Source organism: Carcharhinus amblyrhynchos, chromosome 18 (genome assembly GCF_965287045.1).
Source record: "Carcharhinus amblyrhynchos chromosome 18, sCarAmb.v2.hapA, whole genome shotgun sequence".
Classification (NCBI taxonomy): Eukaryota; Metazoa; Chordata; class Chondrichthyes; order Carcharhiniformes; family Carcharhinidae; genus Carcharhinus; species Carcharhinus amblyrhynchos.
The window spans coordinates 10,718,997-10,731,543 of record NC_137341.1 but is presented as its reverse complement, the minus strand read 5'-3'; the positions used below and the strand labels follow the sequence as shown (position 1 = coordinate 10,731,543).

General features: G+C 44.1%; 2 protein-coding genes across 3 annotated transcripts in view; one reads left to right on the top strand and one right to left on the bottom strand.

The window, feature by feature from the left end:
- Positions 1–117: 117 nt before the first annotated feature.
- On the bottom strand, positions 118–6,534 carry bud31 (BUD31 spliceosome associated protein). The gene is made up of 4 exons (XM_080206360.1): positions 6,396–6,534; positions 4,576–4,698; positions 1,787–1,953; positions 118–694 (listed from the first exon to the last, which is right to left on the bottom strand). Exons 1-4 carry the CDS (start codon positions 6,487–6,489, stop codon positions 644–646), a joined length of 435 nt encoding a protein of 144 aa, XP_080062486.1. The 5' UTR covers positions 6,490–6,534; the 3' UTR covers positions 118–643.
- Positions 6,535–6,577: 43 nt separating this feature from the next.
- Positions 6,578–12,547, top strand: part of LOC145354835 (uncharacterized) — a 43,051-nt gene continuing 37,081 nt past the window's right edge. For both annotated transcript variants that reach the window (XM_080206351.1, XM_080206353.1), the window contains exon 1: positions 6,578–6,612. The gene's annotated coding sequence lies outside the window, so the exon portion shown is untranslated. The remainder of the gene's footprint in view (positions 6,613–12,547) is intronic.

Genomic DNA, 12,547 nt, shown 5'->3' with positions numbered 1-12,547 from the left:
TGCATTTGCTGACAGTGCAGCAATTATAAATGAAAAATCATTTACATCTGTACCCTAGGATAGATTTGGAAATTTGGACATTTGTAATTTTGTAGAAAGTCCAAAGAAAACAAACACTGCAGAGAAATGAATAAAACTTTATTTGACAGCAACCATCAGCATAGACTAAGCAGCAATGAGAGAAAGGTTACTGAAATATGTGGACTCAAAACTGTCAAGAGCGATTATAGATAGGATGGTCTTCCAATTATTGACATAATTGGTTTGACATAATAAACCAGCCCAAGTAACCAGGTCAGCTCTTACTGGCTGTCTGGTTAACTAAGTTTACTGCTTCTAAACGCAATGTGGTGGGTGCAAGCCAAATTGCCCTCCTTTTAAAAGAGGGTGCTTCAGAGTGGACACTAGATCAACTGACTTGCGGTACTGACTACCCGTTGCTTTATAATGGCTACAGTGTTCAGAAACTTCCATTTTAAAATACATTTCACTTCAATATATTCCATTTTGAGAAATAAAGCTGCTTAGTAGAGGTCTACAGTAGATACAGTACATCCTGTCCTAATTATGGTCCATACATTGATTCAAAATAAAATTGATTATACATAAACTAACCACCCCCCCCATCCAGAAAAGGACAAGTTCAACCAGAGCAGCCTCTGCATCCACAGTGTGTGCACTCAATAATTCTCCCCTGTGGGAAAAAGGAAGGAATTCAGTGATTATAGAGCAATCTCAAGTTGAATATTAATGATCACAAGAACTCTGAAATCTTTACAACGCTGCTGTCCCCAAGATCAATCCCCGATTTCTCTTCCCTGTTTATATCCTGCACTTGGTGAGATCATCTGAAGAAACAGGATCAGCTTCCACACAGACAATTGCACCCACCACAATCCCATCATCACAGACTCTTAGACTGCTGGTCTCACACCTGATCCTGGATAAATCAACATTTCCCATAATTAAGGACGGAACGGTGGCACGGCCACGGTGCCTCACAGCCCCAGGGACCTGGCTTCAATTCTGGCTTTGCATCACTGTCTGGAGTCTGTGCATTCTCCCTGTGTCTGTGTGTGTCTCCTCCTATACTCGAGGTGGGGTGGGGGAGCGGTGCACATGGCCTCCTTCTGCACTGTACAGATTCTATGATTAAATGTTTAAGTTTTTAAGTTTATTTGATAGTGTCGCAAGTAGATTTACATTAACAGTGCAATGAAGTTACTATGAAAATCCTCTAGTTGCCACACTCCGGCACCTGTTTGGGTACACTGAGGGAGAACTTAGCACAGCCAATGCAGCTAACCAGCACGTCTTCCGGACTGTGGGAGGAAACCGGAGCAGCTGGTTGGCAAGACCAAAGCTGTTGTCTTCTGGCCCGACTAGAAACTCCATCTCCTCACCACAGTTTCCACCCTCTCTCACTGTTTCACACTGAATCTGATGTTTGCAACGTACACATCCCATTTAGTAACACAAAGCTGCTATCCTGATCACCCCTGTCCTTTTCCCTAAACTCTCCTGCATTTGGATCACACTTTCACAATTTCCCAAATAACATCACAACAAATTAATCATTTTCAAAGCAAGATTTTTTTTCCCCCACAAATGAAAACTTTTAAAAATTAACTTGTCACAAATGTGAAAGTTTAAAGGAGTTAGTATTATTTCACAGCGGTCCTACTTGAACAAACAGCTGTCAGACTGGACTGTCTCTAACTGATTTAGTATGGACGCAGAAAGGTTTTACTGTAGAGAAGAGACCTCCGTGTCGAGGGAGACTCACCACTTCAAGCTTGCTCTTAGGAACCCTGCAGATGCAGTTTGTTCCAAAGTTGGTGTCTCGGGTCTGGATGCAGCGGAGACAGCACAGGTTCTCATAGCCCTGTTTCTTCCATTTTGCAATGAGATTCTTGTCAGCGTACCCTTCTCTTATGCAATAATCATACAGCTCTACAAAACAAGATTGTGATGTTGTTAGCTTTGACAGAGCCATATTCATTATAGTAATTCATTGAGGGATCACCTCATACTTAAAAACTCTTCAAACAAGTACAGCCATGTTCTGCAAACAGCTCTGACAAAACCGCACCCTGGACATAGGAAGGAATAAAGCGTATTATTTCCTCTTACCAGCATATAAAGTGGCATTGTAATGTGAGAACTGATCAAAAACAAACTCTTTTAAACACTGCAACAAATACATTCAGGTCACTAGAGATATCACCCTGCCAGTGCTTTCATTATTGGAGTACTAGAAGTTTTAAATTTAAGTTTTAAGTTTATTTATTAATGTCACAAGTAGGTTTACATTAACACTGCAATGACGTTACTGTGAAAATCCCCTAGTCGCCACACTCAGGCACCTGTACAGGTACACAGAGGGAGAATTTAGCGTGGCCAATGCATCTATCCAGCACATCTTTCAGACTGTGGGAGGAAACCACGCAGACACAGGAGGAATGTGCAGACTCCACACAGAGAGTGACCCAAGCTGGGAACTGAACCCAGGTTCCTGGCGCTGTCAGGCAGTAATGCTAACCACTGCGCCACCGTGCTGCCCCTCCTTTCACATTGAATCCCCAATGTGAAGGGAGTAACACTCAGCAGTTTCCTGTCTAGGATAATGGAACTTAATTTCAGTTACAACACATGCAATTACAGGAATATTTGGTCCCTCTAAAGTACACTTAAAATGGAGAAAGATGTCAGCAATTCTAACACTCATGCACAAATATGGACATGCATCTTAACTGGGCTGATACGTTGATCATATATGAATCAGAAAAAGGACCATGATTAAGGGAGAGCCCTTCTTTTCATTGATTTAATTACACTACAGGTCAAGTATCATTTATCCGAAACCACTGGGGCTAATAGCATTTTGATATTCAGGTATTTGCCGATGGCAGGCCCAGGCCTAGTTACATTAAAATAGCCTGAGCCTAGGCTAGCTCTCATCTATAAATACTAGATTGTTTCTCTGTTTGTCAGCTCTCACACATCCTTACCTCTTAGCACTTATTACAGCTGTAATGTATTACACTGCTTTATTAATGTACAAATTAACTGCACAGCTATTCAAAAACCAGTTTGATTGTGGATAAAAGATTTTCACTCTGTATTTAAAGGGAGCTTCAGTGAGTTATCAAACTGGAGGTCAATGAACCAGCAAGAAAACAGCTCTGCATCTTTCAAATTCTAACATTTAATGATAACACCTTACCCTGGAGGTTATGACATGAGCCAACTGGAGAAAAGTTGTGAAATTGAACTCTGTAAATCTGGCCATTTGTTACTGATCTCTCTGTGGTTTGACCATATCTATGTTTCAAGATGGCGCCGGAGAACAAAGCCTCTTTGCCAGCTATGTGTGGTGTGATTTGTATGGACAGTATGCAAAACAATACTTTTCACTGTATCTCGGTATATGTGACAATAATAAATCAAATCAAAAATTCAAATTGACAACAGAAACCAATGAGAGGTAACAACCTGCTTGATCTTGTCCTTGCTGACCAACCTTTCACAGTTGTTCAATCTTTGCACTGGATGTTTTTTCCAAGTGTCTTCATCCAAAGGTATCAAATTGTCATCTTATTCAACCTCCACCCAAAGTCCCCACCATCACAAATACCAGCGTTCGGCAATTTGGTTCACACCACGTGACAATAAAGAGATGCTAAGTGCACTGAATACAGCAAAGGCAACAGGACCCGGCAACATAGTCAGGGAAGTGCATTAAGATTCGCCAGTCAATCCTGACCAGGCATTTCAGCATTTGGAAATTTCTCAAGGGCTGACAACATGCTGAACCAGAACTCGCTGCTCCATCGTACAGAGATGACACTGGAATTTACCTGACAATGTGGAAGACTATCCGTTCTGTCTGAACGACATGTGAATACAGGATGGCAATTGGTGAACTTAGCTTTATCCTATCAGCTTCCTCCCGACCACAAGGATTTTTTTAACCTTTAGAAAGTTTTATTCTAACCAAAAAAAACCACAATTCAAATTGAATCCAATCATGACCCCCATGTGGGGGACAAACCAGATCCAAGCTGACAAAACACTGCATCCCATCTTGGGCTTGATCAAACAAGCTGACAGGGTGAGGCATTACACCCACTCCCGGGCTTGATCTGAGCTTCACCTTAGTCAAAAGGCCAAGGCGGCTTTGAAAAATTGCATCAGGTAAAGCCTAGGTTTAACCTCATTGGCTACCTTGATCCTTTACTCTGCCCTAGCTTAGGCAAACCATGATCGCAGGCGTCAGCACACCCTCAGGTCAGAGCACTTTGATCAATAACCAATGCTACTTCACTCAGTATCCACCTCCTTTACATGTGTGCACTGTAGTTGCTGTACACTTTGCTATAGGTGTGCAAAGGCTTTGGGAAGATTCAGGAAGTGATCCACTCATTGCTGATTACACAGCCTGGGCCCTGCTGTTGCCGTCACGGAATTATAACTGATCTAGTCCAGCTTCTGAAGACTCCTGAAGTGTTGATTATTGGCTGCAAAATACAATGCAGCAACTCAACCAGGTTACCTCAACACTTCCTTTCATACCTCTGCTAATTGCCTTCCTCTTATAAAATAGGTCAAATATGTAACGTGTTCGCTGATGGTGGAGTCTGAAGATGGGCCACAGTGATTCTACTTTCCTCTTCCCTTCGTGAGGTTCAGTCTCAGCTACAAAAAGAACAGAAAGATAATTTCGGAAATTCTCAAGTTATAAGATCTTTTGCAATTAAATACCTTGCTCATAAAAAACAACAATTCAGTGAAACCTTTGTTTGGGTACAATGAGCTAATTACTTGCATATATTAAACAAGAAGCAGCATTTACCTGGAGGATGTCAATCCAATTCCTAATATAAATAAATAACTATATTGTCCCCAGCAATATTGATGGGCTTCATGAATGGTTTTTTCCCCCTCTGATAACCTTTTACTGTGATCCTTAGTTCCCAGTTTGCTGTGATACAACTATTTTTCACACTATACATTCATAGTATTGATCTCATCACCTCCAACAGTTGATTGATGTGCCAAAATTAGCCAAATTGCCTTCTTTATCTAGCCAGTGGTTAGACTGTAGATGACAAATCACACTGACTGTATGTGAATGAGGAATACAGTAGAGATTCAAGCTACTGTGCCATTTCAGAATCTGCCTCACTTTTAACAAGATTTATCTTTCTGTACAAATCCTTTGCTTTCCCATGGTATAAATATGAACTTGCTCAAGGGGACAGCTCAACAAGGTACATATTAACTTTATCATTAGCTAAAAGGCACTTGCAGAACTTTATGATCTCCCAATTCACTCAGCTCACCTTCTCCAGCACCTCCTGGCCCTGTGACTTTTGTCATAAACAATTGTTACCTTGCCACTGATTCCATCCCTCCCTGGTTAAGAAAGCATATGGATGATTGCCTTTATTAGTCCAGGCATACAATATAAGCACAAGGAAGTTATGATGCAGCTGTATCAAATGCTCGTTAGGCCACATCTACAATATTGTGTGCAGTTATGGTCACATCATTGGAAGTGGGTGGTTTCACTAGAGGGTGCAGAGAAGATTCACTATGATATTGCCTGGGCTGGAGTGTTTTGATTATGAAGACTCTGGTTAGGCTGGGATTGTTTTCCTTAGAGCAGAGATGGCTGAGGGGACAACCTGATTGAGGGGTACGTAGATTGAGGGACATCAATACAAAGAAACCCCCCTCAGCAAAGGGGTCAATAACCATAGATTTAAAGTAAGGGGCAGTTGATTTAGAGGGGATTTGAGGAAAAAAGTTTCACCCCAAGAATGGTGGGATTCTGGAACTGTCTGAAAGGATCGTAGAGGCAGGAACACTCAAAACATTTAAGAAGCATTAAATGGTTTCAAGAAGGAGAAAGGTATGTTTACAATAGAAGAAAAACTGGTTAAAGGGATACGTGGAACAGGTGAGGAAGTGGATTTGACACCAGGAAGTGATCTGTCATGATCTGACTGAATAGCAGAACAGGCTTGAAGAGCTAAATTTGCCTATTTCTGCTCCTAAATCCTACGTTCCTAGATGAAATGCCAGAGCATACAAGGATATGGACTAAGTGCTGGAAGATGGGATTAGAATAGAGGTGCTGGATGGCCAGCACGGACATGATGGGCTGAATGGTCTCTCACTGTGCTGTATGGCTGTTTTGAAGTGGGGATTAAGCCCGGCGTCCTGGCCAACATTCATCCCTCACTCGACATCACTAAAGCAGATTGTCAGGTCATGCACAGCAGTGACTACCCATCGAACTGAGCTGCTGTGCAGGGATGCTGTGAGAGGCGCTACATCAATGTAACTCTGGCGCTGTTATTCCTCCAGTCGCTCCCCCCGGGCCTCACCCTCTCGCATCTTCTGGTCCAGCTCATCCAGGGTGGGTTCGATCAGCTCCCAGCCGTCAGGAGGCGGTTTGCGGCTTCGCTTCACCTTCGGCATCGCGGCGGCAGCAGCACATCCGGGCACTGCGGCCCGTCCCACAAATAAAACGTCACCACCCGGGGGTCCTGGGTCCTTTCCCAATGACGTCACCAACTGTCCATCTCAGTGCCTGTGGACCTGGTGAGTTCAGCTTCCTTACAATGGGAACTGTTTGTACTAAAGTTTATATGTTTGTATATGCCCTGTTTGTGAACACAAGTCCTCACTCACCTGATGAAGGAGCTTGAGGCTCCGAAAGCTAGTGCTGCCAAATAAACCTGTTGGACTTTAAGCTGGTATTGTGAAACTCCTCACTGTGTCCTGAACTATACCAGAGAGTATTGCCTTTTCCTTAGGGGAAGCAGGGACCTGTGAAACTTAGGTACCAAGAAACAAAAAGGCTAAAAATGTCAACAAAATGGTTCCCATCCAATGAAACACTAATGCAAATGTCAATTAAATCAATGGTTAACGCTCTTTATTGTATGTTCAGTTAATCTCACAAAGACATTCTGAGTCTTGCGTGGTTGAACATTAACTCTTTAGTGATTACATACAGCTATATTCATACGTCCTTCCACAATTGCTTCTACACAGGTCTCGTTCAAGTCCCACAACAGACTGTAAGCCTGAATTTATAACTGGTTAGATGAGGGTAATTGACAGGACCAGAAACGGATATGAAATCCACCCCCTCCCTCCATCAGTTCCCGACAATGATTTCATGTTGGGGGTCAATGAACCGGGGGAGGATGGGGGGAGACGGGTGCCAGGAGAAGTAAAGGTGCAAGTGAGGAGTTGAAAACTGTGAATCATGTACTTGAAAGCCTAAACATGTTTATTGTAGAAAATACAGCAGTCAATTTGTACCCTGCAACTATGTGATAAGCAATCAGATAACCTGTTTTACTGCAGTTTGTCAATCTTTTTACCATGGGTTAATACTAGTCCTGTCTCTACCTGAACGCAGTGTGGATGTATTTCTAGCAAGGGGGACCAAGTAGAAATCAGCAGCTGACTTCCTTCTCCCTAGCTTAGGGACAATGTCATATAAAACACTTGCACTGAAACTTTTATTGAAACCTCCATCGGGAAGCAATAAAATGTGATTTTGATTTGATTTGATTTATTATTGTCACATGTCTGCTGATTAAGGATAGTATCAAGGTGGTAGCAAGGGATGATATCGGAGCCAAAGAGCAGAAAGTGGAATCGTTGTGGGTGGAGATTAGGAACAGCAAAGGGAGGAAGACGCTGGTGGGTGTCGTCTATAGGCCCCCGAATAATGATCTGGAGGTGGGGCGGGCTGTTAACACGCAAATAAGTGCGGCGTGCAGGAATGGGACGGCAGTAGTTATGGGAGATTTCAATCTGCATATTGATTGGTCGACCCATGTTGGACGAGGTGGGCTCGAGGAGGAGTTCCTGGAATGCTGCCGGGATAATTTCCTTGAACAGTGTGTGTTGGAGCCGACGAGGGAGCGAGCTATCTTGGATCTGGTGCTATGTAATGAGGCGGGTAGAATTAGGGACCTTGCGGTGAAGGATCCTCTTGGAGAGAGTGATCATTGTATGGTGGAGTTTCTGGTGCAGATGGAGGAGGAGAAAGTGGGTTCCCGGACACGCGTCCTTTGTTTGAATAGAGGGGAGTATGGTAGGATGAGAGAAGAATTGGCGAATGTGGACTGGGGGAGCGCGTTGGAAGGTAGGTCTGCTGAGGAGCAGTGGAGGATCTTTAAGGAGATCTTTCTTGGTGATCAGCAGAAATTTATTCCGATGGTTAAAAAGGACAGTAGGAAGAGAGGTAATAAGCCGTGGATAACGAAGGAGGTGAAGGAAAGTGTTAAATTAAAAGCGGAGGAATTTAGAGTAGCTAAGAGTAGTGGGCGAGAAGAGGATTGGGAAAGGTTTAAATGTCAACAAAGATTGACAAAGAAGTTGATAAAGGAGGGTAGGAGAAGCTATGAGGCTGGGCTAGCACTTAATATAAAAAAGGATAGCAAGAGTTTTTATAAATATATAAAAAGGAAGAGGCTGGCTAGGGTGAACGTTGGTCCTTTAGAGGATGAGAAAGGGGAGCTAGTGGTAGGGGATGGGGATATGGCTAAGGTCTTGAATAACTTTTTTGTTTCTGTCTTCACGGAGGAGGACGTGAATAATTTGCCGGGTGTTAGCGATGGAAAGGTGGTAGGAATGGAGGGTCTTAATGACATTACTGTTACTAGAGAGGTGGTGCTCGACAGACTGGAGGGGCTGATTGTGGACAAGTCCCCAGGACCGGATGGAATGCATCCGAGGGTTCTGAAAGAAATGGCGGAGGTGATAGTGGATGCCTTGGTGGTTATTTTCCAGACGTCGCTGGATTCCGGGGAAGTGCCGGAAGATTGGAAAACGGCTAATGTTACGCCGTTGTTTAAGAAGGGTGCCAGGCAAAAGGCGGGGAATTATAGGCCGGTTAGTTTAACGTCTGTGGTAGGTAAAATGTTAGAATCCGTCATTAAGCAGGAAATTGCGAGGCATCTTGAAGGGAATTGCTTGATAGGGCGGACGCAACACGGTTTCATTAAAGGGAAGTCGTGTCTGACAAATTTACTGGAGTTCTATGAGGATGTGTCTAGGGCAGTGGATAGAGGAGAGCCGGTGGATGTGGTCTTTCTGGATTTTCAGAAGGCGTTTGACAAGGTACCTCACAAGAGGTTATTGCAGAAGGTCAGGGGACATGGAGTTGGGGGTAGGGTGTTAGCGTGGATAGAGGATTGGTTGTCAAATAGGAGGCAGAGAGTGGGGGTCAATGGGTGCTATTCGGATTGGCGGTTGGTGACTAGTGGGGTGCCCCAGGGGTCGGTGCTGGGGCCTCAGCTATTTACCATTTATATAGATGATCTGGAGGAGGGAACCGAGTGCAGGGTGTCGAAATTTGCTGATGACACCAAGATTGGGGGAAAGGCAAATTGTGCGGAGGGTGTGGAGAGTCTGCAGAAGGATCTAGATAGGCTGGGCGAATGGGCCAGGAAATGGCAAATGGAATTTAATGTTGGCAAGTGTGAGGTGGTCCACTTTGGTAGGAAGAATGGTAGGAAGGACTATTACTTACGTGGCGAAAAACTGCAGCAGGCGACGGTGCAGAGGGACCTCGGGGTCCTTGTGCATGAGTCGCAAAAACCCAGCTTGCAGGTGCAGCAGGTGGTCAGGAAGGCGAATGGGATGCTGGCCTTCATAGCGAGGGGGATTGAATATAAAAGTAGGGAGGTCTTGCTGCAGCTGTATAGGGCATTGGTGAGGCCGCAGCTGGAGTACTGTGTGCAGTTTTGGGCGCCGCACCTGCGCAAGGATATTTTGGCCCTGGAGGGAGTGCAGAGGAGGTTTACTAGGCTGATACCGGAGTTGAGGGGATTGAGCTATGAGGAGAGGCTGAATAAACTAGGCTTGTACTCGTTAGAGTTTAGAAGAATGAGGGGAGATCTCATTGAGACGTATAAGATGATGAATGGGATGGATAGGATAGAGGTGGAGAGACTCTTCCCGCTCAAAAAAGACAGTAGGACTAGGGGGCACAGCCTCAAGATAAAGGGGAGGCGGTTTAGAACGGAGTTGAGGAGGAACTTCTTCACTCAAAGGGTGGTGAATCTCTGGAATTCTCTGCCCGTTGAAGTGGTGGAGGCTGCCTCGCTAAATATTTTTAAGAAGCGGGTTGATGGGTTCTTGATAAGAGAGGGGATTAAGGGTTATGGGGAGAGGGCGGGAAAGTGGAACTGAGCCACAACAGATCAGCCATGATCTTATTGAATGGCGGGGCAGGCTCGAAGGGCTAGATGGCCTACTCCTGCTCCTATTTCTTATGTTCTTATGTTCTTATGTATGAAGTGAAAAGTATTGTTTCTTGCATGCTATACAGGCAAAGCATACCAATCAAACCTTCCATAGGGGAGAAGGACAGGACAGGATGCAGAATACAGCATTACAGTCATCACTAAGGTGTAGAAAGATCAACTTAATATAAGGCAGGTCCTTTCTCTTGATATGTGACGTCAGATTTTTGTACTTTTTTCCCAACGGAAGAAAGTGAAAGGAAGCATCCCCAGGGGGTGGGGAGTGCATGTGTGGCGTCCCTAATTATGCTAGCTGCTTTTCCGAGGCAGATGAAGTTGATGGATGGGAAGCTGGTGATGCTCTGGATCTTGTTCACGTTACCTTCGTAGTTTCCTTGTAGGGCAGGACCCCTACCAAGCTGTGTTTACAAATCCTTGGGTTTCCTGGAGAACCTTTTGTAAACTATTATAATTTCATAGAATCTCTACAGTGCAGAAGAGTGCCATTCAGTCAACCGAGCCTGCACCGATAACAATTCCACCCAGGCCCTATCTCCATAGATCATTGTCTTTACCCTGCTAGTCCCCCGATACTAAGAGACAATTTAGCATAGCCAATCAACTGAACCTGCACATCTTTGTACTGTGGGTGGAAACCGGAGCACCTGGAGGAAAGCCACGCAGACATGGAGAGAAGTGCAAACTCCACACAGGAACCGAACCTGGATCCCTGACACTGTGAGGCAGCATTGCTAACCTGTGCCACCCAATTAATTTAATACTCAATTGTTCATTTCTTACAAGAATAACTTTTCAAGCTTGGGAAGATAAAGGACTTTAGTTGAATTACCATGGTACATTAGGCAGACGCTATGACAACGGATGAATGAACACTGCTTGACAATCACCAGGCAAGAGTGTTGTCTTCCTATTGTGGAACACTTCAATGGTCACGGGTATTCAGCTTCTGATCTTCGAGTAAGTGTTCTCCAAGGCGGCCTTCATGACAAACGACAGCACAGAGTTGCTGAGCAGAGACTGATAGTCAAGTTCCGCACACATTGAGGACAGCCTCAACCGAGATCTTGGGTTCATGTCACACTATCTGTAACCCCCATAACTTGCCTGGGCTTGCAAAATCTCACTAACTGTCCTGGCTGGAGACAATATACATCTCTTTAACCTGTGCTAACCTGCTCTCCACTCACATTGTCTGTGCCTTTAAGACTTGATTACCTGTAAAGACTCGCATTCCAACCATTATTTTGTAAATTGAGTTTGTGTCTTTATATGCCCTGTTTGTGAACAGAACTCCTGACGAAGGAGCAGCGCTCCGAAAGCTAGTGGCTTTTGCTACCAAATAAACCTGTTGAACTTTAACCTGGTGTTGTGAGACTTTTTATTGTGTCCAGTCCAACACCAGCATCTCCATATCATGACTACATGACACTCCCCATACAATAAGTTGATTCATAATTGCCTTCTGAAATGGTGTAGCAATGACACTCAGTTGTATCAAGCACTGTGGGTATACCTGCACCCAAATGAGGGTAATCGGCAGGACCAGAAACTGCTGATTTCTGTCTGAGTACATTTTTTCTTACTGGTATGTAAGTGATATGCATGTAAAGCAAGGGCAAGTGAAGTGAGTGTGTGCTGGTTGTACGCAACATTGACTGTGAGAGCCGGGCTGTCCCCCTGTGTTTTTAAGTGTAAATATTTCTTTTGTTTTTACCATTTGAAGCTGGCAATATTTCTATTAATACAAGAATGATTAAGCACTTTCTTTCACTTGTTATGAAATATATATTCAATGATTTTGATTTTATTCATGGGGTCATGGTTAGTGAACAAGTCTAATTTCAATCTTATGGTCCACTGAGATGAAGGAAGGCCACTTATATGGCCCACTCACTAGCCGAGGTTGCCCATCACTGGTTTAAAGAGATTTTAAGTGGGGAAGAGCGTACATGGTGTGTATGAAATTAAGGTGTATAGATACTTCTTCACTCAAAGGGTGGTGAATCTCTGGAATTCTCTGCCCGTTGAAGTGGTGGAGGCTGCCTCGCTAAATATTTTTAAGAAGCGGGTTGATGGGTTTTTGATAAGAGAGGGGATTAAGGGTTATGGGGAGAGGGCGGGAAAGTGGAACTGAGCCACGACAGATCAGCCATGATCTTATTGAATGGCGGGGCAGGCTCGAAGGGCCAGATGGCCTACTCCTGCTCCTATTTCTTATGTTCTTATGTTCTTAAAGGGAGCGTATG